The sequence below is a fragment of the Mytilus trossulus genome, chromosome 7 (genome assembly GCF_036588685.1).
Source record: "Mytilus trossulus isolate FHL-02 chromosome 7, PNRI_Mtr1.1.1.hap1, whole genome shotgun sequence".
NCBI lineage: Eukaryota > Metazoa > Mollusca > Bivalvia > Mytilida > Mytilidae > Mytilus > Mytilus trossulus.
In genome coordinates, this window is record NC_086379.1 from 2,872,996 (window position 1) to 2,899,826 (window position 26,831).

Sequence of the window (26,831 nt, forward strand, 5' to 3'; positions counted from 1 at the left end):
AAGCAAAGCAAGCAAGCCAAACAAACTTAAGATTTGTCTTGCTAGCATTAAGGTTCATGTGGACCCTATGGCTAAAATGGCCGTGTTATCACCTCAAAATTTACTCTGAGTACAGACAAATCAGCGCATCTGTAAAAAGATTCAGGCATAGCATGCCCTAGATAAATGAATTTTAAGTATGTTTTATGTTTTAGAAAAATAAAAACTTACCAGGATTTTGCCGTGCACTTTTTTTCATTCCTACAGAAGGTGCCAAAATAAACTAAGTTGGGAAACTGGTTTGAGAACTTCCCCACAGGTAAAAATCAAAGTGAGCATTTTTAATTGACATGGACATCAGATGGACAATAAATACCTGACAATAATTGGTTATTTAAACTGTGTACCTGAGTGGACCATATCAAGGTAAACTCAACTGTTCGGTAAATTTTATCATCTTCTGCAGAGATGAAAAAAAGTGTACGGCAAAATCCAGTTAAGTTATGAATTTTCTAAATCATACAATGCATTTGAATTCTATTTATCTAGGGCATGCTATGCCTTAAAACTTTTCCATGTGCACAGGTTTGCCTGTACTCAGAGAAAAATTTGAGGTGAAAATACGGCCATTTTAGCCATAGGGTCCACATGAACCTTAATGTATTAGCTGTAAACGCCAAACTTTATATAGTACTATTAAACCCCATCCATAAAAACCGCAAAAACTTTCCTCGTGCCTCCTGCACCTTACATCAAATTTATAAATAATACATACTGTTACAAAACAAGTATCCGAACTAGGTATACTAGTTCCCAACTATAAATAATATCTACAAATAGCAAACGGGAAAAACCCTATTACAAACAAAATAAAATACATTTAGTGTACATCGCTCCGCTTCATTCAACTGAAACATTTTAAAGTACCCGTTTCGTTTAACAAGGCCAGAATTTTGTTTACAATATTTAAAACCTTTGTTTTGTGATCTATAGAACGGCTGGGGTGAAACACCTCCTATTGTCCTTCCCATTTGGATACTGCTTAATAACATGCAATTTGATCATGTGACACATACAATGGATTCTCATATTTATTAATATGTCGTGAACTTACAATGTATCTCATATGGACATTGGTATTCCTTATGGATTCAAGCAAAGCCGTGTGTCAGGTAAAACAGTCTAATTGCTTTGTTGAACATTTGAACTCTCGGGTATTATACATAATTTCTAAACGTGTGACAATTGAACGTATGTATATTAACAAGTGTGTGTATTATACATCAATTATATTAGGCTAATTAGAAATAGACACGCTTCCATCGATTTTGTTTGATTCCAGATTAACAATCATGTAATTTGATGCCATGTATATATGGATTTTGTTAATATTTTTTCCCCACAATTCTTTATTGGATAAAGGTACGTACGTTTATAAACTATTTTCTTCCTAGAATTATAATTAAATTGTTTCACATAATACGTATTTTTTATTTATAACATTAGCGTCAATTAAAATTAAAATGGAAAAGAAAATATATATGTAATTCATCTCAAATCTATTAACCTAAAAAGAGCAATGTAGATTGTACATTATTTGTTTTCTTAACACATAAATTAAATTCACAGTTTCAATCCAGTTTTCACAGATGTATTTAACTTGATAAACTGCAACTTTTACTGTCATTAATTATAATGTATATGCATCTTGTTGATAAATTCATCAATTACGGAAGGTTTTTTTTCTCTTTGAATCTGACAAAAATCCATGGTTTCTCCTTTATGATTGTATGCAGGGTACATTGTATATGTTTGTTCTTACTATGCTATCAACTCCTCATGATATGTAGATGCACATTAATTTAAAAATAATAAACAAATGAAATTAAAATTGCACCTTTTATGACAGTTTTTCACCTACATTTTTAGCTCACCTGGCCCGAAGGGCCAAGTGAGCTTTTCTCATCACTTGGCGTCCGGCGTCTGTCGTCGTCCGTCGTCGTCGTCCGGCGTTAACTTTTACAAAAATCTTCTCCTCTGAAACTACAGGGCCAAATTTAACCAAACTTGGCCACAATCATCATTGAGGTATCTAGTTTGAAAATTGTGTCCGGTGACCCTGCCAACCAACCAAGATGGCCGCCATGGCTAAAAATAGAACATAGGGGTAAATGCAGTTTTTGGCTTATAACTCAAAAACCAAAGCATTTAGAGCAAATCTGACAAGGGTAAAATTGATAATCAGGTTAAGATCTATCTGCTTTTAAATTTTCAGATGAATCTGACATTCCGTTGTTAGGTTGCTGCCCCTAAATCGGTAATTTTAAGGAAATTTTGCTGTTTTTGGTTATTATCTTGAATATTATTATAGATAGAGAAAAACTGTAAACAGCAATAATGTTCAGCAAAGTAAGATCTACAAATAAGTCAACATGACCAAAATGGTCAATTGACCACTGTAGGAGTTATTGCCCTTTATAGTCAATTTTTAACCATTTTTCGTAAATCTTAGTTATCTTTTAGAAAAATCTTCTCCTCTGAAACTACTGGGCCAAATTAATTGAAACTTGGCCACAATCATCTTTGGGGTATCTAGTATAAAAATTGTGTCCGGTAACTCGGCCAACCAACCAAATTGGCGGCCATGGCTAAAAATAGTACATGGGGTAAAATGCAGTTTTTGGCTTATAACCCAAAAAACAAAGCATTAAGAGCAAATCTGACAGAGGTAAAATTGTTGATCAGGTCAAGATCTATCTGCCCTAGAATTTTCAGATGAATTGGATCATCGGTTGTTAGGTTGCTGTCCCTAAATTGGTAGTTTTGAGGAAATTTTGCTGTTTTTTTGTTATTATCTTGAATATTATTATAGATAGAGATAAACTGTAAACAGCAATAATGTACAGTAAAGTAAGAACTAAAAATAAGTCAACATGACCAAAATAGTCAAATGACCCCCTGAGGAGTTATTGCCCTTCATAGTCATTTTTTAACAATTTTCACAAAATTTGTAGATTTTCACTAACATTTTCCACAGAAACTACTGTTATAGATAGAGATAATTGTAAGCAGCAAAAATGTTTATTAAAGTAAGATCTTCAAAAACATCACCATCACCAAAACACAATTTTGCCATGAATTCATTTGTGTACAATGTTTAATATTAACATAGACCAAGGTGAGCGACACAGGCTCTTTAGAGCCTCTAGTTTTATGATCCAGACAAAATTTTTGATTCTGTGTTCATTTAGTATATGTATCATTGTTTACTTGCTTTAATTTTGTCAAAATATTGAATCATTTAAAAACAAAATTGAACCAACCTCCAAACGATCCAGGATTCCATAATATTGAGTACCCAAATTGCATCCATACTTAAATTTGCATATTTAAAAATCGAATAACAAATGTCTCCATTTTTTTCAAATATTAAGATAAAATTTGACACAAAGCATTTTATAAGAAATGGGTGCTTGTAACACATTTAATTTGCTCATAGATTTACCTTTTCCAGTGATCATTTCATTTCTTAATATATACTCTGAACGTTTTGATTATATGTAAATTATATTCAGCTATGTCGAAAGACGTTTATAATTTCAAATCATAAAAAATACTAAGCGTTTATTCTCAAAGAAAAACTTTTAAGATTACAACCGCTTTTTATGTAGAATAGGCAATCTGGGTATTGTGACGTTAAGGAAATCAAATTAAGTTGTTTATAAACTGTCACTCTAGCTGTGATTGTATACAATAACTCCAAAATTTTTGAGAGCTGCTTAAAGAACGAGTGCATGATACATTTTAACTATCACGCAATATTACTTTCAAATTGCATTACCAGCTAAAAAGCTTATACATATGTATCACTACAGTTCATTATCTATTTGCAATTAAAGTATTTATAATTTTATATACTTTAATGTTATTTTTTTACTTTTAATAAAATTGAGAAAGGATATTGTGAATGTGTCAATGCGACAACAACCCGACAATAGAGCAGACAACAGCCGAAGGCCACCAAATGGGTCTTCAATGTAGCGAGAATTCCCTCACCCGTAGGTGTCCTTCAGCTGGCCCCTAAAAATATGTATACTAGTACAGTGATAATGGACGTCATAGTAAAGTCCGAATTATAAACAAGAAACTAACATTAAAAATCATACAAGACTAACAAAGGCCAGAGGCTTCTGACTTGGGACCAGTGCAAATTGCAGCGGGGTTAAACATGTTTATGAGATCTCAACCCTCCCCCTATACCTCTAGCCAATGTAGAACATTAAACGCATAACAATACGCACATTAAAATTCAGTTCAAGAGAAGTCTGAGTCCGATGTCAAAAGATGTAACAAAACAAAATAAATAAAATGACAATAATACATAAATAACAACAGACTACTAGCAGTTAACTGACAAACCAGTTCCAGACCTTAATTAAACTGATTGCAAGATTATGTCTTCATCATATGAATATCAGGCACACTCCCTCCCGTTAGGGGTTAAGTATCATACTATCATAAAATATATGAGAAGAACATAACCCGTGGCATGCCAACAACTGATGTTTCTTTTAAATAAATGTGTTTAGTTCCGATGCAGACCCTATAAGTGTATCAATATTATAGCCAAAATATGCAATCTTTAATGACCTGACAACAGTATCGTAACTTTATCCCTTCTCAATAAAATAAGTCTGTTTAAAGGTTGTGTAAGCTTTTGAGGTGAATACTGCCATTGTTGTTCTTTGTATAGAATATTACCATAAAATAGTGGATGTGAAATACCTGAACGTATAAGATGTCTGCATGTTGAGTTATATTTACGAATTATTTCCTTATACCGGTGATAAAATTTAGTAAATATTTTGACCAGTTTGTGATATCGAAAACCCTGGTGTCATAATTTTTCAGTAATACATAAATTTCTCTCATTAAAATCTAATACGTTGTTACATACACGAGCGAATCGTACAAGTTGAGATATATAAACACCATAAGATGGTGACAAATGGATAATTAACGATAGGAAGTAAAAAATCATCTCTTTTATCATAATTTTTTGTATTAAGCTTCCCGTTAATGATATATACATATCAAGATCGAGGAAAGGCTAGTGGCCATTGTTAGTATTAGCTTTATTTATAGTAAGTTCAACAGGAGAAATTTCTTTAGTATACATACTTAAGTCGTCATTATCGAGAGCCAATATATCATCCAAATATCTAAAAGTATTGTTAAATTTTTGTTTCAAATGTTGTTTCGATTGGTCTTTGCTAATTTTAGTCAAAAATTGTAACTCATAACAATACAAAACAGGTCCGCAATAAGTGGTGCACCTTATTTTTTCAAATGAAAGCTATTTGGATTAGTCAGTCAAGTTCTGAAGAAAGTAAAGTTTCAGTGTGTATTAGTTCATTTAAATTGGACCCCACACTAAACTCCAAAACATATAAATGAAAAGAAAAAAAATCATACAAGATTAACAACAAGCAGAGGCTTCTAACTTAAGCTTGGGACAGGCTTAAAAATGGGTTGTTTTGTCATCTTTTATGGACTTCCCCCTTTTGGAATCAAACTAATAGTTGGGTATTTTTATGTTTACTGGTCTGTGCGTCCGTTCGTCTGTTCGCCCGTTCGTATGTTCGTCCGTTCGTCTGTTCGTCCGTTCGGCTGTTTGTCCGTTCGTCTGTTCATCCATTCGTCCCTCCGTCTGTCCCGCTTCAGGTTAAAGTTTTTGGTCAAGGTAGTTTTTGATGAAGTTGAAGTCCAACCAACTTGAAACATAGTATATATGTTCCCTTTGATAAGATCATTCTAATTTTAATGCCAAATTAGAGAATTTATTCCAATTTCACGGTCCAGTAAACATAGAAAATGATAGTGCGAGTGGAGCATCCGTGTACTGTGGACACATTCTTGTTGTTATTCTTTTTAGGAAGAATAATTTTGTCTATTATAGGAATTAACAAAACGGTGACACAGCAAATAATTCATGATGTTTTTATAGATTATGAAAACAAGAAATTTTGCATAATTGGCTATTGTCAACCAAACAATAAAATCTAAGGCCATGGATTTAAACAAGGTCAGCAAACGGCCTTTAAAAATTAATGAAACCAAACAAATATTTAAGTTAGCTTGAAAGGCCATTGCGGTATGGTCTATTTGTTCTGAATGCATAATCATAGTTTAACTTCGGTCAGTGACATTTCTTTTGTGCAATTGGGTAAGATATGTACACCCGTATTTATACTTGAATAGTATTGTCAGAATGATCGAAATGTTTTTTTTATTAATTTCAAGGTCAAACATGTATTGTTATACCAAGTTGCAAGGACAACGCATACGTAATTAATTAAATGGCATTGTTTACTTAGCTCATCTGTTTGTTTTAGAAGGTTAATGCGTGTACTTTTGGGTTTTAACAACTTGAATGTATATTTGAATATTCAACCAAAAAATGAATTCGGAATCAAACATTTGCATTTGCTTCAAGATACACAATGCAATACATTTACAGAGACTATAAATTATAATATGATATCCCAGTTACATGATAACAGTTAAATGCTAACGAATAAGCACATTACATGTATTTTACGTTGTTTTGATTGGCAAACAGCAATCTCGCGTCATTCTAAATTTAACCTTCATTTTAGAATGAAATGTAACATTCATGATGACATGTATTTTTCAATAAAGTGCATACTAGGTAAATTAAAGAAAAACAGGATAAAAATCGTGTTTTCATGATCATAGCTTAAAACAAATGTAATAACAAGTATCGAATGCTTCTTATAGTAATTTGTAGGTTTATAAAACCGTTGACCGTGCTCACATGATGATAAAATGTATACTTCGGTCAACGTTTGTACACCCCAGTAAATTTTACAATAAGAAGCATTCAATTTGTAAACTGTTGAATTTTTAAAATTATTTTTGTTTGTCATCCAACGGCATAGTTTAGTTTGAACTTAAACTGTTACGGGTGTATATGAAGGGTATTTAAAGTCCAAGGTTATAAGTCGGTAATTATAATGTCACGGGTCTTTAATTTAATGATTTAAAACATAAGCAAGGGATCTTATTAAAAATAAAATACATGTCATTTAGAAGTCCTCCATAATTAAGTTGTTTAATGGATTTCATTTGCATATTGATATATGATATAAAATCTAGGTAAGAGAAACATTCATTGATTGTATTTTAAATTTGAGTAATTCAGTGCAATACATACGTGCGGGTGTTCTTCGCTGCATTGAAGACCAATCGATGGCTTCATCCTGTTGTCTGTTCTATTATCGGGTTTTTGTCTCTTTGACACATTCCCTATTCTCAATTGTATGTGTCATTGAATTTAATTTCTATATAAAATGCGATTGAAGGATCTTTAGAACAAATCAAAAATTAAAAACAATTTCAATTCATGATCAGAGTTCGCGAAAAGTGGTGGTCCGAAATATTTGCCTACCAAGGGTTTGCAGTAATTTTAATTAATTGTGAGAGCCAGAAGAATATATCTCAGACCACCGGCAGGGGAAAAATGTTTAACAAACTCTGATATAATATGTGTTTTTCGTCCATGAATAAATTGAATATTTAGATCGAAAATCATCCTCTATCGTTACACACCTAAGATACATTTAATAGCAAGGAAAAAGGTATTGCCTATAACGTATAATTATCCGATATGAATTTCATAGTATTAACATATAATTATATGGATGCTACTGTCACTGTATTATTAAAAGATCTTAAAAGTGATTGTCAATAAAGTATAATAATACGTCTTTAGATTCATAGTTGTTTTGTGAATTATAAAATGTATTCGGATAATAAAATCTTTTTAAATGTCCAATTAGATATAGGAAGATGTGGTGTGAGTGCCAATGAGACAACTCTTACTCCAGATAGAACTAACAGAGAAAAACATTCAAGACTTTACTGTCATTATGCCATACGGGAAATCAGAAAATTAATTATTGTTTTGCAGTTATTTCTCCAACCATATGAAAAACAATCCGCTTTATCATCGGTTCTTTTTCATGGGTTCAACCGAACATAAAGCATTTCTATTCTATACAAGGCTTAATAACACAAAACACAAATATACTATGGGATGTAGGTTTGCAGCATCCAGTCTTTTAATAATACATTCGGAACATAATAACATGTAAAAAAAAATTAGAACGGTAGGTGTTACTTCAAAAAACAGTCCTTATCTCATTATCTTCACTAGAAGTTTGACCAACAGCCTGAACAATCTACAAAATATAATTACAAAAATTAGAAACCATTTACAACTACATGTAAATGAATTAAAGCAGAAAATTGATCAAATACTGTAACTTTGGACAGTATACATGTGCATCTATTGAATTGTACAATTCTATAAGAATAATCTTAATATACGTGTAAAAGACAGTACCTATAGAACAACAATGTTTTTTTTTTATTTAAACAAAAACAAAATAAAAGTCAAACTGACCTTAACAGCAAACAATTTAATTTTGAATGTAACGCGGGAATTAAATAATTCGACGGTTTGCATTCAATCAGTCTACACGTTTAATTCAATTAAGGAATGACTGTAATATTTGTTCTGTCTATGAAGAAATAACATAAAAAAAAATTGGTGCACACTGAATAACGCGCGTAGCGGGTTATTTAACAGTGTGCACCACAATTTTTATGTTATTTCGAATAGACTGAAAAAATATTACAGTCATTTCTTATAATTTAATTCTAAATTCTATTTTAAACCGTAGAAAACCATGAAAAAACGTTGATGACGTCACGGTGTCATGAGTTTATTATGTATATGGGCTCATAACAAAATAACGTCAGCCAATCAGAAGACGCGTTACATCCAAAATTAAATTATTAGGTATTATAAGAAATCCGCGTGAGCGTTCTTTTGTATCTCTAAATTGACTTTTTCTGTTAAATCATATTTAAACAATATAGACTAAATAATTAATTGATTTCATTGTATATGCAAATCCTGGTTTTACAAGGCTTTAAGATAGACACAGAATATTTACTAGTTATTCCTTACTTTTATGGAGTACACTCCGTATTTAAGAGAAATATTTATCCGAGCGGAATGCATTAATATGCATCTTCGACGAATTGCAATGGGGACATTGGTTTAACATTTGTCATTTCGGGGTCTTTTAAATTGAAGTTGAATTCTGTTGGCTTGTAGAGAATATTTTGACAAGCCCGAGAGCAATTTTAAAAGCCAATGCCGTAGGACTGGTGGTTAAGTGTGAAGACTGTTAAAGATGATACCTTGTAAAAGGTACAGTGTACGCTTGTTACGGAATCTTTCTTACACGCATTAAAGAGTTATGAAGAGGTAAAATGTATTTCCATGGTTGACCAAATACAGATTCTATATAGAAGAAATATTGATAACTTTGGTTCAACTTAAAAAAGAAAAATCAAATATTTGCCACTGAACGCTATGGAAATCACATACTGTCAATTCGCATAACGAAAATTCTGTTCGTGGACATTTTGTATTTTAACTATAAAAAAAAAAAACGACATGACTATAACAAAATATAAAAATTGTGCTGTAATTGCTGATATATTTATTTAGTTAGGTTGTAGATTTTATTTATCTTGCATGACATATGACAAAACGCTTCTGTTGATTTTCGTTTGATGACAGTCATTAGCTAACATTAACCATATAATTTGGTGATCCATCCAAAAGAACAATTGCTTATCCATAAGTTTTAGAGAGGACATTGAGTACTTGATTACTCGGCATAAACATTGAGCAATCAAGTGTAAAGCTTGTACTCTGATACTTGAATAAGTTGTTATTGAGATTGTACGCTGAGCAATATGTATTCCCAATGCGTTAACATCATACGAAATTGTTCCTGTTAACGATGATTACAAGCACTAGGAATTATTATATATACCGTATACAACATTATGAAAAAATATCCACAAATACAGCATTTTATTTATCGTTCATCTAGTTGAAAGAATAACTTGCTTTTTCTCCTGTAATAGGTCTAATTTGAAGAACCTACCTTACTTATCTTTTATATAAGCTTTGGATTTCAAATATTTTGGCCACGAGCATCACTGAAGAGACATTTATTGTCGAAATGCGCATCTGGTGAAAGAAAATTGGTACCGTTAATTTTATTACTACCACTGGGTCGATGTCTCTGCTGGTGGACTATTAGTCCCCGAGGGTATCACCAGCCCGGTAGCCAGTACTTCGGTACTGGCATGAAAATACGGATTTTTTTTGTGTTATTATAAATTAAGGAATGTATCTCCTTAATGCAAAGCTCTGATTCCTTTCACGGATTTTGGATCATATGGCTATACTGTTTGGACCTTTTGGATTATAGCTCTTCATCTTTTATACAAGCTTTGGATTTCAAATATTTTGGCCACGTGCATCACTGAAGAGACATGTATTGTCGAAATGGGCATCTGGTGCAAAAAAATTGATACCGTTAATTTTATTACTGAAATACGTCCCAAAGGCTCACCAATAACCAGTGACACCTTATGGTCAATTTCAACTGCATATATGATGTTAAAATGCTTTATGTTTCTTTTCTTCACACCTCTCGTCCATGCATTTGGAGCAAATACATGATAAAAGTGTACCTGGCAGGAACCTGCTCCAGTCTTAAATTGAATACAATGATATCCTCTAGATGTTTTTCTTGTCCTTATTTTATCGTTTATTTGCTGTCTTATTGACATATAAGCTTTGGCTCCGTAATTCATAGCATATCCTTCAGTTACCATGGAAATAACTTTACAAGCATGTATTCCACATAAAAATGAAATTTACCTATCGAATTGTCTATATTAAAAAAAAATTGATGTCACTAATACCCAATGGCATTATATTTTCTTCATAAATCTTTATTGCGTATTGTATTATGTTGATATTATAAACAGTATCTTTTTTCAGTTACCATGGTGATAAGATCACACACATACAGAGTATAAAAGGAAATTCCAACCGTTGACAAAACTGTCCATGAGCTGTTACTATGTCTGTAAGTATATTTATTAATTTACTTTTGACAAATTCAAAATTCAAACAAACTAAGGGACGACCATTTTAATTCTGATTAGCTTTTCATTCACCTGTTGCTATATGCTAGCTTATTTTTTGGGTGGCTTTGCCGACTGAAAATTTATTCCACTTTTGTACTCGATTGATTCCTGCATTTTGTGTTGCAGAATACAGGGGCGGATCCATTCACTTTCAATTGGGGGCGTTTACAACCCAGAATAAAGGTGTGTGTGTGTGGAGGGGGGTCTAATCGTATGTCAAAAAGGGTCCCAATACTTTTCTAGCGGAATATTTAAATTATTTTAATTATCAATAGAGTCTCCGATAGGTATGTCAATGTAGCAACGCGATGTAAAGTACATATACCAATGTACATAAAAATGCCCTTAAAAAATTAAATTATACAAATTTTAGTTTATCTTCAACTTTTACTGTGGTTTTTGTGTTATATTTAAAGGAATTATAGAAGAGACTATAAGATATAAATTCCGTTTATGTCTTTTTTGCAGTGTTTCTATGATCTCCATCTGAAAGTAGAAGCGTTCTTTGGTGGTGCTTTTGAGAAATATGGTAAATTTGTGGCGAGAAATCCGTGGAAGGCCATTATTTTTGTTGTTATAGTAGACATAGGATTTGGTATCGGTCTGATTAATCTGACTCAGGATACCAGTCTAGAACAGTACGCTCCGACAGACAGTACAGCAATGAAACAACGGGAGCTGGTAAGAATAATGTTTAGAAAACCTTTTATCATTGAATGTACTTATGCATGGAATACTAAAAGTCCAAGGTCTAGTTTTGAACTAAGAGACACTATGTTTAATTATTATTAAATGATAACTCAAGAGGGTCGGGTTACATGTACCAAGGGGACATTCAAACTGACATCGATAAAACAAAAACACAACCAAACACTTAATAGAAAACTTAAGACTGACCAACTTGAATCCCACCAAAACCCGTGATCTCAGGTACAAATGTTCTTCGGAAGGGCTGGCAAATTTTGTTCCACATTTGTCACCCTTATTGATTAGCATGAAGCATGAATATATTTGTTTATTAATGCACAAATACGTTCTCCATGAAATTTGCTATCTAATAAAAAAATAAGCTACAAAACTAAATTATTATTATTTAAAGCAGAGACTTTCTTAACTGTCCCTGTATAATTGAATACTTTGTATAAAAAAAAGATGTGGTATTATTGCCAATGAGACAACTCTCCACAAGAGACCAAAATGACACAGAAATTATCAACTATAAGTCACCGTACGGCCTTCAAATATCAGCAAAGGCCATACCGCATAGTCAGCTATTTTCATGTTTATTATTTGATTTAATTCAAGAAGAACAATTTCAAATGATTTAACTTAAAGAATTACTTAAATTACATTTAATTGGTAATTTCGTGAGAACTAAGTGATAAGTAATGGTTGCAGAATCTTTATAGAGCTCCCCTTGTGTTAGGTTTGGTATAGACTAAATAATTCGAGATACGTTAGTATGCTTTAACCTTTTACCTAACCTACACACTGCTTTTGTCATTTTTTTTAATCCAGAAATAACAATAATTATCAGCTCTATCAAGCGTTCGGAACTTTTTGACGTATCTGTGTATTTCTCTTTCAGGTTAAAAGTATGTTTACGGTGAACACATCTACAAATTACTACGCACAAAGTCTAGTGAACATTGGAAATTTTGCAGTTGTCATAATAAAGAAGAAAAATGGCGGCAACATACTAGATTCGTCACTATGGAGCGAGATAACTGCCTTGAGAGATTACGTCATTGCTACCTCTATATCATCGTCTGGTACAACATACGATTTTGCGGATCTTTGTGCGAAACGATTTTCGTCATGCGTAATAGACGGAAACTATATTCTAGATTCTGACTTTACCACAGCTCTTGCTGGCGGAACTATTTCTTACCCACAGTTCACGACTTCCGGTGAGACTTTTACCATAGACAACACATTTGCCGGAACTATATCGTCAAGCGGAATTCTCACATCAGCAACAGCAGTTAAATTAAAATTTAACCTTGCCGATGTTAACTCAAAACTCGCTGACGCGTGGGAGGATGCATTTTTGAACCGAATTAAAACATACAGCAGTAGTTCTTTGAATTTCGAATTCGCCCATTCTAGAAGTACAGATGAAGAACTGAATGCCAATGTTGCAGGAGACATCACGTTTTTTTCCATCACGTTTACATTAATGATAACATTTAGTAGTTTAGTTATGGTTGGTGGTAATTGTGTATCGAACCGATATAATATTGCTATGGCTGGAGTGTTGTCTACTGGATTGGCTATCGTAGCAGCATTAGGATTTATAAGTGCTGTTGGTGTACTCTTTACCAGTATTGTTGGAACAATGCCTTTTTTAATCTTAGGTAAATAATTTATTTTCCTAGTTTCATTATATTTTGCATACGTTTCCTAAAATTGAGAATGGAAATGTGAATGTGACAAAGAGACAACAACCCGACAATAGAAATAAACAACAGCAGAAGGTCACCAACAGGTCTTCAATGTAGCGAGAAATTCCCGCACCCGGAGGCGTCCTTCAGCTGACCCCTTAACAAATATATACTAGTTCAGTGATTATGAACGCCATACTAATTTCCAAATTGTACACAAAAAAACTAAAATTAAAATAATACAAGACTAACAAAGGCAAGAGGCTCCTCACTTGGGACAGGCGCAAAAATGCGGCGGGGTTAAACATGTTTGTGAGACCTCAAACCTCCCCCTATACCTCTAGCCAATGTAGAAAAGTCAACGCATAACAATACGCACATTAAAATTCAGTTGAAGAGAAGTCCGAGTCTGATGTCAGAAGATGTAACCAAAGAAAATAAACAAAACGACAATTATACATAAATAACAACAGACTACTAGCAGTTTACTGACATGCCAGCTCCAGACTTCAATTAAACTGACTGAAAGATTATGATTTCATCATTTGTACATTAGGCACAATCCTTCCCGTTAGGGGTTTAGTATCATACCATCATAACATATATGAGAAGAACATAACCCGTGTCATGCCAACAATTGTTTTTTTAATAAATGTGTTTAGTTCCAATGCAAAGACCGTATAAGTGAGTCAATATTAACGCCAAAATATGCAATCTTTAATGACCTGACAACAGTATCGTAACTATATCCCTTCTTAACAAGTCTATTCAAAGGTTTTGTTAGTTTCTGAGGTGAATAATGACACCTTTATGCTGTATAAAGACTATTTCCATAAACAAATTGGATGTGAAATACCTGAACGTATAAGAAGTCTGCATGCCTAGTTTGCTTCTAAACATAACTGTTTTAAAGTTTTATAAGTGTGTAGACTATAATTGTATTTTAAATAAACTGTAAATAAACTATATGCCTGCGTTAAATGGATTTAAAACGTAAACATTCGTAATAACCTATAGAATTTTGCAATCCAATCCCAGTTTTACCATAAATGCACTTGCGAATTAAGGTCGCTCCGGTATCTTCCGCCATTTTGGATTTTGATGTAGCAGATAATGGTTGGTCTAGATCTTACATGAAATGTGCAAATGTTGAGAGTACTAGTAGTATGTAATTCATGTAAAAGACTTTTGAAGTCAAGATATAAAATTATGTATTTTATCATATTTACGTCTGTAATTTAAAAAAAATTTGTAAGGGTTCCGCGGAACCCAGTGTCTCGCCTATTTTTGCTGTAAATCGCAGGCTCAACAACAATGAGGAAAAAAATCAATAAAAATATTCCTCTTGTTACTATTTTATGATTGTAAGAAAATCTAAGTCCATTTAAAAGTAAATTACAGAAAAAACGGAGTAATCATTTTACAAACTTTACTTCTGGATACAATCTTATGATCATAAATAAGCTTCTGTCCAAGTTTGGTACAAACCCAGGATAGTTTAAGAAAGTTATAAAATTTTTAAAAACTTTAACCACAGAGTGAATGTAATGGTTCCCCGCAGAAAAACTTAGTCCATTTAAAAGAAAAATATGGAAAAAATGAATTTATTTATTTACAAAATTTACTTCTGGATACTATCTTATGATCATAAACAAGCTTCTGTCTAAGTTTGGTACAAACCCAGGATAGTCTAGGAAAGTTATTAAAATTCTAAAAAACTTTAACCACAGAGTGAATGTAATGTTTCCCCGCAGAAAAAACTAAGTCCATTTATAAGTAAAATACGGAAAAAATGGAATTTTATTTTTACAAAATTTACTATTGGATATTATCTTATGATCATAAACAAGCTTCTGTCCAAGTTTGGTACAAACCCAGGATAGTTTGAGAAAGTTATTAAAATTCTAAAAACTTTAAACACAGAGTGAATTTTTTGTTTCCCCGCAGAAAAAACTAAGTCCATTTATAGTAAAATACGGAAAAAATGGAGTTTTATTTTTACAAAATTTACTTCTGGATACTATCTTATGATCATAAACAAGCTTCTGTCAAAGTTTGGTAGAAATCCAGTATAGTTTAAGAAAGTTATTAAAATTTCAAAAACTTTAACCACAGAGTGAATATTTGTTGACGCCGCCGACGACGCCGACGCCGACGGAATGTAGGATCGCTTAGTCTCGCTTTTTCGACTAAAGTCCTAAAAACCCAACATCATATTTGAGATTGATTTGGTTTTTTTTCAATTTTGCAAAAATATGAGAAAGTTACTCAGATAGAAGGGGAGATAACTCAGACAAAGCAATTTTGTATTTGAAAGTTTTACGAGTTTACCCAATTTAATATGTAGCAAGAAAATAAGTTCGGTGACCCCATTTTTTCTTTTTCTTATCTGAAAGCATGTTATAAGAGCCATTATATCATGCAGTTTTCTTTTTATCACACAAAATGGGACATAACATACACAATCTATGCAAAATCTGACAATTTTGCACAAAATGTCCGGTGACCGATTCGCATTACGTCAATGAAAAAAAACATGATAAAAATTTAGTTTTGACACCCCAGTCACCTAAGTCAATAGTGTTGTAAGAACAATTTCAAACATTGAATCATACTCTCGTCTATAGGGATAAAGATGTTAAGACACTCATTAAAGGAACCTTAAATAATGGATACAAAGAAGACAGTAAATTATCATTCGGAAGAACTAAAATTAAGAATAACGGGAAACAAAATGAAGATTAGAGAAAAAAATAACATTATCATTATGATAAGATTTAAAGAATACAGAAATGATCCACTTTCTGCTGTTACCTTAACCTCAAATAATTTCCTCAAAGGACTAATTGAAATGTTGAAATGTATAAAATTGTTCATGTTGTTGATTAATATATTTTTGACGTGAAATAATGTTGACGTAAATAATTTGCAGGAATCGGTGTAGATGATATGTTTATCTTACTGTCTGGTTTAGCGGCAACATCACCAGAACTAGACACCGAAACACGAATTGGACTGACAATGAAATCCAGTGGTATCGCAATTACTATTACATCACTAACTGACGTCATCGCTTTCTGTGCAGGAGCCTCTTCTGTGTTCCCAGCAGTTCGGAACTTTTCTTGGTTTACGGGTATGTATGCGTCATACAATGTACCTTCATTTGTATTTATTCAAGTTGTAACCCCGTCGTTTAAAACAGTAAGAAGATGTCGAGGAAATCCAAAAGGCAAAAGTCAGCGGACAATTAGCAACATTTACTCTAGCTTAATCGTAGTGTTCGAAACCACGATTATCAAAATCCAGCATTATATGACGTGAATCAAAAATTGATAAAAAATTATCTCGTTAAGAAGCCAACCTGAGCACCAGCTGTATTATACAAATTAAGTATTGATTTGCGGATACAATTTTACGTAAATAGAAATATTAAGTACAGTCTTTAGTATTGTTATTATCAAAATATCAAAGGCAAATTTATCTATTACATGCGAAATAAGAAAATTCTAAACAAATGTTTCTAGGGTTTATAGAGTTTGTCATCAGATTTCAATACGATTTAAGTCTTTAAAAACATTCTTGAATGACAATTATTAGCAGCATTCTTATCATTATCTTGGTCGTAAATAACCGACGGATTTCAATTTGAACAATTACAGTTAATTCTTGTTAACATTTGTCAATCAACCTTCTATAGTTTCAAAAACATCATTACAACTGATCAAAGAGTACAACTCATCACAGAGTAATATGGAAATTCTAAATTGTTTAGGGGCCAGCTGAAGGACGCCTCCGGGTGCGGGAATTTCTCACTACATTAAAGACATGTTGGTGACATTCTGCTGTTGTTTTTTTCTATGGTTGGGTTGTTGCCTCTTTGACATATTCCCCATTTCCATTTTCAATTTGTGTTATACTTGCCAGTTATTATCCGGTTTGCTAAAACGTTAGAATACCATCAACCTTCATCATCATCAACATCGTCGTAATCGTCGTCGTAGTCATCTTCATCATGATATTCACCATCGTCTTCGATGTTTGCGTCATTATCAATATCATACTCGATATCGTCATCTTCGTCGATGTCGTCATAAACATCGTCGTCATCATTTTCGTTGTCTCTGTCTATAAGCTATGTCGTCATCATCTTTATCATTGACGTCGACAATATCGTAATACTACATGTAGTCGTCGTTATCTTTCTCAAGGTCAAGTTCATCACCCAGTAGTCAACACTTAAGCGATTAAGTGTTGACATGAATATCAATAATGTGATCATTTATAAAATTCCTATTTACAAAACTTTGAATTATTCGAAAAAGCTGAAGATTTTCTTATCCCGGGCATAGATTACCTTAGCCGTATTTGTCACAACTTTTTTGGAATTTTGGATCTTCAATGCTCTTCATATTTGTACTTGTTTGGCTTGATGAATATTTTGACATGAGCGTCACTGATGAGTCGTATGTAGACGAAACGTGCGTCTGGCGTATTAAATTATAATCCTTGTACTTTTGATAACTATTTACAACACCGGGTCGATACCATTGCTGGTGGACGTTTCATCCCCTAGGGTATCACCAGCCCAGTTGTCAACACTTGAGCGGTTTAGTGTTGACATGAACATCAATAATGTGATCATTTATAAAATTCCTGTTTACAAAACTTTGAATTTTTCGAAAAAGCTAAGGATTTTCTTATCCCAGGCATAGATGACCTTAGCCGTATTTGGCACAACATTTTTGAATTTTGGATCTTCAATGCTTTTGAAATTTGTACTTGTTTAGCTTTATAAATATTTTGACATGAGAGTCACTTATGAGTCTTATGTAGACGAAACGCGCATCTGGCGTATTAAATTGTAATCCTGGTACTTTTGATAACTATTTACACCACTGGGTCGATGCCACTGCTGTTGGACGTTTCGTCCCCGAGGGTATCACCAGCCCAGTAGTCAACACTTAAGCGATTAAGTGTTGACATGAATATCAATAATGTGATCATTTATAAAATTCCTATTTACAAAACTTTGAATTATTCGAAAAAGCTAAGGATTTTCTTATCCCAAGCATAGATTACCTTAGCCGTATTTATCACAACATTTTGGAATTTTGGATCTTCAATGCTCTTCATATTTGTACTTGTTTGGCTTGATGAATATTTTGACATGAGCGTCACTGATGAGTCTTATGTAGACGAAACGCGCATCTGGCGTATTAAAATATAATCCTGGTACTTTTGATAACTGTCATAACTTTCTCTATATTTGTTATTTCCCCTTTTCAGGTGCAGCCATACTTTTTAGCTACCTTAACTACATCACGTTTTATCTCGGTTGTATGACGATAAACGAGAAAAGAATTGAACAAAATAGACACTTCTTTACATGTCAAAAAATAAAATCGAAAGCAGATATGAAGAAGAATGCAGGCAATTCAAGAGCAGACATTTTCTGTTGTTCCGGATCTCCCCATCAACACAGAGGTGAAGTGGAAGGTCCTATTGAGAAATACCCAAAGATGTGGGTGACAAAAATAGTGCGTTTTACTACTGCAAAAATTATAATTTTATTATTGTTTGCCGGATTCGTTGCCGTATCAATATATGGTGCTGTCCATTTTAAACAAGATTTCAATAGGAGGGATCTAGTGACCACCGATTCATACTTTTATGCATATTATAATGCTGAAACTACATTATATGATCAAAGCTTCCCAATATCGCTGAATGTACAAGCCAGTGTAGATTACCTATCAAGTACAACTCTCGATGCGATAAATTCCCTTCGCGATAACGTTAGAAACGATACTGATATCGAAGACACGTTCTTCATCTCATGGTTGCATGCATATATTGATTCAGCCAATTACGACGATTCGTCTCTGTCAAACTTCATTTCCGGTTTGGAGACATATCTGGGAACAACAGCTGGTAACTTGTATATCAATGACGTCACAATTGATGGAACATCAATAACAGCGTCACGATTTCACGTTCTTACAGAAAACCTTGCGTCATCAACGCAACAAGGAGACATGATGAACCGCGTTAGGGAAATAGTTGGTAGTTCGTCCTTGCCCGTGTTTGCATTCGCGCCTGCGTTTATTTTTATTGAACAGTATGTGGTTATTTTGTCGCAGACTTTGCAAACGCTTGGTATTTGTGTGGCCGTAGTTTTTATAATAATAACAGTTTTCTTACCCCTGCCCGTCATGATTCTTCTAATTACAATCACTGTTGTCCTCATTATGACGTCAGTGATTGGATTCATGCATTTATGGGGACTAACGTTAAGCTCCATTACAATGATCCATATTATCATGTGTATAGGGTTTTGTGTTGACTTTGCTACTCATGTGTGCCATGCGTATGTCCAAGCTAAAGGGGACACTAGAGACCAGCGAGTAGCAGTTGCTATTGATCATGCTGGCGGGCCAATACTGAACGGAGCCCTTTCAACAATAATCGGCGTGGCAATGTTGGCATTCTCAAAGTCATTTATTTTCTTCTCTTTTTTCAAAGTAATGCTTATGGTAATGTTATTTGGGCTTCTGTATTCTGTATTTCTTTTGCCTGTCGTGCTGTCGTTTATTGGTCCACACTACAATCATGAAATGGAAAGCGCAAAAGTAATGGACGATATATCATTACCGAAGAAAAGCGACCAGACAATCACTTTACCTGGTGAACTAAATGATGATCAAGAGGATGAGAAACTAAAACATGTGTAATACAATGTATCTATATTGTTATATTTACATCTTAAGTGGTTCTATTGGTATATAAATTATGATTTTTGTTTCAGTTTCGATAGATCTTCTTCAGTGGTCATATGCATATTCCGAATATATCATTCATACAGCTTTTATACCTGAAAATGTCAATGTATCTCATGTATCTACAATTTAATAAATTAATATAACTTAATCAAAAAAGCTATTTGCGGGCCTTTAAATGACAAATACAAGTTTATATAAACTACATTCAACGGACACATTTTACATCACCAGAGGCGCATTTCGACATGTTATGTATATTCGGCGATTCTTCAGTAATACTGTCCTATTATCGTTATTTAAGGAACGAGTAACATTTTGTTCTGTCTTTGAAGAAGATACTTAACCATATTTTTATATAATTTCGAAGAAACAGAAAAAAAATATCACAGTAATTCCTTACCATTCAATTTTGAATTCTTTTTTAAGCTGGAATAAATCATGAACAAGAATATATCCCAATCCGCATAATCATTTTCTATGTTCAGTGAACCATTAAAATGGGATAAAGACTCTTATTTGGCATTAAAATTAGAAAGATCATAATCAGAAGGAACATGTATATTAAATTTCAAATTGATTGAACTTCAACTTCATCAAAAACTACCTCGGTCAAACACTATATATATAACGTGAAGCTGGACGGACGAGCGAACGAACAGACGAACAGACGCATAGATAAAAAAAAACATCATACCAATAAATGGTGTATACAAATCGTTGATGACAAAAAGACATAACGAAATTATGTGTATAAAGCTAATGGACAATTATTGCAAATAACTTTTGAATTAAGGAAGATGAAACCAAAAATATGACAGATTGTATCCTGTTTAGTATAACGTTACTAAGAAATAACCGATTGCATCGATAATTTGAATTCCTATAAGTTGTAATTGTTATTGTAATGACAAATAAAACACTCTTGATGTGATGCAACATTCGACCTTAAAGATTTGACTTTGAAGCTTCCGTCATGCACCACCGGAAGTCAAGCAAGAAACAATCAATCCTTTACCTAAATTTGTTGAGCATGTACATTATTGTCTTCAACTATTTAAATACCATTAGTATCTTCTTTGATTATAAGTTGATAAACTCAACTTTGTAATGCTTGATAGAAATTATTGATATTTTAGTTTATCTTAATAAGATTTGAAATTTTGCATTTTTGATACACCTGTCAGAGAATTGACTTTATAGACAGATCGAGCGAGCTAGTAAATTCATAACAACAACACCTTGGTATCAAACATCACAAGTGAAGGGGAATAGCTTCTAGTAACTTAAAGGTTATATATGGACTCTTCCAATTCGTCATACAAAATATATAACCCCTCCATGAGGTGTGTCCGCTATGCTGCGCGGAGTGTTTTTATATGCTGCCACGTCCGTTTTGGAATAAAGAATCAACGTTTAAATCTGATTTTCGTGTAGGAAGAGTGTCGTGCTCTATACACTGTTTAGAACGTTTGCAACTAATGTTTTAACATTTGGGCACATGTTACTTGACTTTATATATATATATGTCGTGTACAAGTTGCGATGTTGTACCAAGGATTTGTATAGTTAGTCTAACTATACAAATCCTTGGTTGTACAAATTATTATTTGTACAGAATTTTTGTACAAGTTATAAGTGTTTTACTGTGGATTCATTATTATTCTTGGGATACCAATTTTCGTGGATTTTGTTGGTACAGGCAAACCACGAAATAAAATGTTCAACGAATGACAATTTTTACGAAGGCGTGTATGCAGACTTCGGTAAAACCACGAAATTAAATATCCACGAATATGTAAGTTTCCCTGAATCCACGAAAATTGCAACCCAAGAGAATAAATGAATCCATAGTATGAACCGATTAACACGAATGAATGATGCAAGCACACGGTCTTTTGTTTTCTATATTTCTGTCATATTTCTACAACTAAATGATATATACACCTTGAAAAAAGTATTGCTATACCATCGATTGTTCAAAAGTTAAAAATCAGCCTCTTATTTTGGATGGAACATTATAAATATTTGTAAAATAATATTGAAACATAGTTTATGACAACATTGGCATGTATGTTTTTTTTTATCTAACCACAGTTTTAATGACAAAATGAAGTGCCTTTTGTACAAAAATAAATGCATTTTATAACTTTTACTGTAGTCAACCTTAACAATGTCAGACATTTCAAAATTAATCTTATTAATAAGATGATTGTTCACATCATGGTTGATCGTTTTACGCCAAAAAAATAGTAATTTGTGTGCAGCCTCCATTCAAACGGATAACCGCCTCTTAACGTTTTCTGATTCCTGACATAAATCGACTTATTTGTTGCTGAGGTAGCAGCAACCATTTCTGATGAAGGCCATTGTTTATTTCATCGTGTTTAAACTTTACGCGCCCAATAGTGTCTTAGATATGCTCGGTATGTTTCAAATCCGGACAACGATCGGGCCAAGGAAGATGAACCGAATTCCATTTGAACGATGGATTTTCCTCCACGATGCTAATTTCAAATTTTGGGGAGCTCTGCACTACATTGGATACGGACAACTGTGTGTCTGTTCGTAAGCAAAGGTCCCCAAAATGCTCCTATCGCAATATAACTATTAGCGATGAGCTGATCTCGAACAGTTTTTGTTCAAAGGCTCCTGTATGGCAACCACTCTTTTTAGGATAGTATTGTATGCAATGGGTTTCTTTCTGACCAACCTTCGTCATGCTTGATTTTCCCTAGCAGATGGTATAGGGGGTCTTTCCGATCTCGAAAGGTCTTTAACATCATTTATTGCCTGATTTTTATTCTCAAAACGACTTATAGTGGAATGGTGATTACCAACAATACGTGCGGTTGTCACAGCGACATACCTGCTTTTATGATGCTGATAATCTACAATCTTGCTGCAGTTAGGAGTTGTGGAGGACCCATTACAAGGTGTCAATCACATAACTTTATACATTTATAAACTTGGTTATTTTAAGTGTTGAAAACAATGAGGATAAAAAACACATGTTTTGCTGTTTACGGGTACAGTAGCTGCATGTGCAGATAAGAACTTATCGAGGCGATATTTATTGATTCAACTCAGGTGATATTAAAATAATGTTTAACAAGTTCTATTTTAACAAATTATATCACCAAAAAAAATAAAGTAACTGCATGTGCAGATAAGAACTTATCGAGACGATATTTATGAGTGTGTCTTTAATTTCAATTTGGTGTTGCAATACTTTTTTTCCATGTGTATAGACTTATACTGAGCATTGCTACAAAAATGTTATAAAAACACAAACAAACTTTTTATTGATATGATTTTGGTATAAGGAGAAAAATAAAATTAGAATTTAAACCATTCAGGTATCCTCATTTCCAGTTTGAGGACAAAGATACTAGCACTAAATGTTATAGGTTGAATATATATAGATTTGAATTTAAGACATTTAACTGATACATTTTATAAGACAAACTTGTTATCACCTGGTGCAAGAAAGTACATGTATGTGTAAAAAAACCTGACAACTTGTACAAAACTCGGTACAAAAACCCTGTACAAATTATAATTTGTACAAACTTACATCTTGTAAACAACACATATACATATCTATAGATGCATACACCTCAACATTTCATTCTTCATTCTGTGTGTGTTAATGTTGTTGTTGGGACTTTGAACGAATATTTTGTGATATGCAAGAGTTCTTGAAAACACTTTTAACATTTTTTTTTTTATATTGAAAATTATTTCATGCATGTAGTTGTGTATGTATATTGTTATTTTTGTTATTAAAATATGATTTTGACAATATGTCCTTGCTTTTCATCTTTCAAATAGTTTAACTATTGCCATTATATATGTTACCATATGGTCGTACAGATAGGCTTTCGGTGGACCTTTGCTATCATACTTTCTGACTGAATATAAAAATAAGAAAATAAGCTATAATTGCTAATGATTATCCACCAAATGCCAAATGGCATTAAAGTTAACCGTTATTATAGTTCACCGTACGGAATTCCAAGATGAGCAAAGCCCAAACCGCCATGATAGCCAGCTATTAAAGGCCCCAGTATATATATGACAAATGTAAATCTTTTCAAACAAGAAAAAAGCTATCTGATTCATGTAAAAAAAGCAATGAAAATATGATATACAGCAACAAAAAGAATTATAGAATTCTGAAGACCACGTGTAAGCTTAAATTGTCATTGTTTTGTATTTGTCTCCTTTGAGACACTTGTCGAACTTGTAACATTCCTCCCCAATGTTATGATCGTCTATCATAAATTAGTTTAAAGGGATTCTTATAACATTCCTCCCCAATGTTATGATCGTCTATCATAAATTTGATTAAAGGGATTCTTATAACATTTTTGTAAAAGTTAACGCCGGACGACGGACGACGACGAACGACGACGGACGACGGACGCCAAGTGATGAGAAACGCTCACTTGGCCCTTCGGGCCCGGTGAGCTAAAAATGGTTAAAAATTGATTAAAAAGGCCAATTACTCCTAAAGGGGTCAACTGACTATCTCAGTGATGATGACTTGTTTGTAGATCTTACTTTGATGAACATTATTGCTGTTTACAGTTTATCTCTATCTATGATAATATTCAAGATAATAACGTAAAACAGTAAAATTTCCTTCAAATTACCAATTTAGGCGCAGCAACCCAACAAGGGGTTGTCCGATTCATCTGAAAATTTCAGGGCAAATAGATCTTAACCTAATAGACAATTTTACCCCCATGTCAGATTTGCTCTAAATGCTTTGGTTTTTGAGTTATAAGCCAAAAACTGCATTTTATCCTTATTTTCTATTTCTATTTTCTAGCCATGGCGGCCATCTTGGTTGGTTTGCCGGGTCACCAGACACATTTTTGAAACTAGATACCTCAATGATGATTGTGTCCAAGTTTGGTTAAATTTGGCCCAGTAGTTTCAGAGGAGAAGATTTTTGTAAAAGCTAACGCCGTACGTCGACGACGACAGACGACGACGGACGCCAAGTGATGAGAAAAGCTCACTTGGCCCTTTGGAGCAGGTGAGCTAAAAACAAGAATGTGTCCATAGTACACGGATGCCCCACTCGCACTATCCTTTTCTATGTTCATTGGACCGTGAAATTGGGGTCAAAACTTTAATTTGGAATTAAAATTAGAAATATCATATCATGGGGAACATTTGTACTAAGTTTCAAGTTGATTGGACTTCAAGTTGATTGGACTTCAACTTCATCAAAAACTACCTTGACCAAAAACTTTAACCTGAAATTCAAACTATCATTTTCTATTTTCAGTGAACCATGAAATTGGGGTCAAAACTATAATTTGGCATAATGCCATTAAAATTAGAAAGATCATATCATGGGGAACATGTGTACTAATTTTCAAGTTGATTGGACTTCAACTTCATCAAAAACTACCTTGACCAAAAACTTTAACCTGAGGCGAACGGACTAACGGACGCACAGACGGACGCACAGACGAACGAACGAACGAACGGAGGCATAGACCAGAAAACATAATGCCCCTCTACTATTGTAGGTGGGGCATAAAAATCAATACGTTGTTACATTAAAAGTCACAAAAATACTGAACTCAGGGAAAAAAACGTGCAAATCAAACAAGCTGATGAGATCTGTAAACACCATAAAATCACCATCTAAAAATGGATAATTTACCAATAGAAAATGATAAATCGTATGTAACTTCCGAACGCATTGGTAAATTCAAAATGGAGGTACAACTTAACTTCCGAACTCATTGGTAAATTCAAAATTTAGGTACAACATAACTTAGTTAGAAGTATACACGCACGTGTAGTAGTTTAGTATCAAGAGAAATATTTATATAAAATGCACACACTTAGTTTTCTGTTCTTAAATTTAGGTATACATTCTTATGATTAAGAAAGTTATTATATCCATTATTTACGCAAAAACAAAAATTCTCAAGCACTTAATTTCCGGATGGAAAATGATTGAGGTCGGGCCTCACCTAGATACAAAGTTATATAGAAATATACTAATATCCAAGATAGTTTCTTGAAACTTATGAATTTATCACTCAAACAAAATCGACTATGCAATATTTTCATTTGAATTATATCAGAGATCCAATAATGTTAAAAGAAAACAGTTCCATTCGCATTGCAATGGTCTTTGAAAGTACAACATAACTTCCGAACTCATTGGTAAATTCAAAATGGAGGTATAACATAACTTCCGAATTCATTTGTAAATTGAAAATGGAGGTACAACATAACTTCCGAACTCATTGGTAAATTCAAAATGGAGGTACAACATAACTTCCGAACTCATTGGTATTTTCAAAATGGAGGTACAACATAACTTCTGAACTCATTGGTAAATTCAAAATGAAGGTACAACATAACTTCCGAACTCATTGGTAAATTCAAAATGGAGGAAATCAATAAAAACTGACTAATGAAATGTTTCCACCAACGGAACGAATGGAAAACGAATGCCACTGCAGGGTTTCCCCTGGGTCAATTATTTTTATCGCCGACTCTTTCGCCAAAACAATATATTTTTCGCCACTTTATTATTTTTTTCGCC

At 33.3% G+C, this 26,831-nt stretch overlaps 1 protein-coding gene across 3 annotated transcripts; it reads left to right on the forward strand.

Moving 5' to 3' along the window:
- Window positions 1–962: 962 nt before the first annotated feature.
- LOC134724489 (patched domain-containing protein 3-like) lies at window positions 963–23,915 on the forward strand. Of its 3 annotated transcripts, none has more exons than XM_063587534.1 (6): window positions 963–1,151; window positions 10,940–11,027; window positions 11,557–11,769; window positions 12,677–13,445; window positions 16,405–16,605; window positions 18,759–23,915. In XM_063587534.1, exons 2-6 carry the CDS (start codon window positions 11,022–11,024, stop codon window positions 20,201–20,203), a joined length of 2,634 nt encoding a protein of 877 aa, XP_063443604.1. In that variant the 5' UTR covers window positions 963–1,151; window positions 10,940–11,021; the 3' UTR covers window positions 20,204–23,915. The 3 variants fall into 3 exon arrangements, with proteins under 3 accessions (XP_063443604.1, XP_063443606.1, XP_063443605.1); XM_063587536.1 differs by lacking the exon at window positions 963–1,151 and adding an exon at window positions 1,168–1,401; XM_063587535.1 differs by lacking the exon at window positions 963–1,151 and adding an exon at window positions 7,061–7,158.
- The last annotated feature ends 2,916 nt before the right edge of the window (window positions 23,916–26,831 follow it).

Coding starts and splice junctions, on each gene's coding strand:
- LOC134724489 (XM_063587534.1), top strand. Junction 11,770..12,676: donor CAATGAAACAACGGGAGCTG/GTAAGAATAATG, acceptor TTTCTCTTTCAG/GTTAAAAGTATGTTTACGGT. Junction 16,606..18,758: donor GAACTTTTCTTGGTTTACGG/GTATGTATGCGT, acceptor TCCCCTTTTCAG/GTGCAGCCATACTTTTTAGC.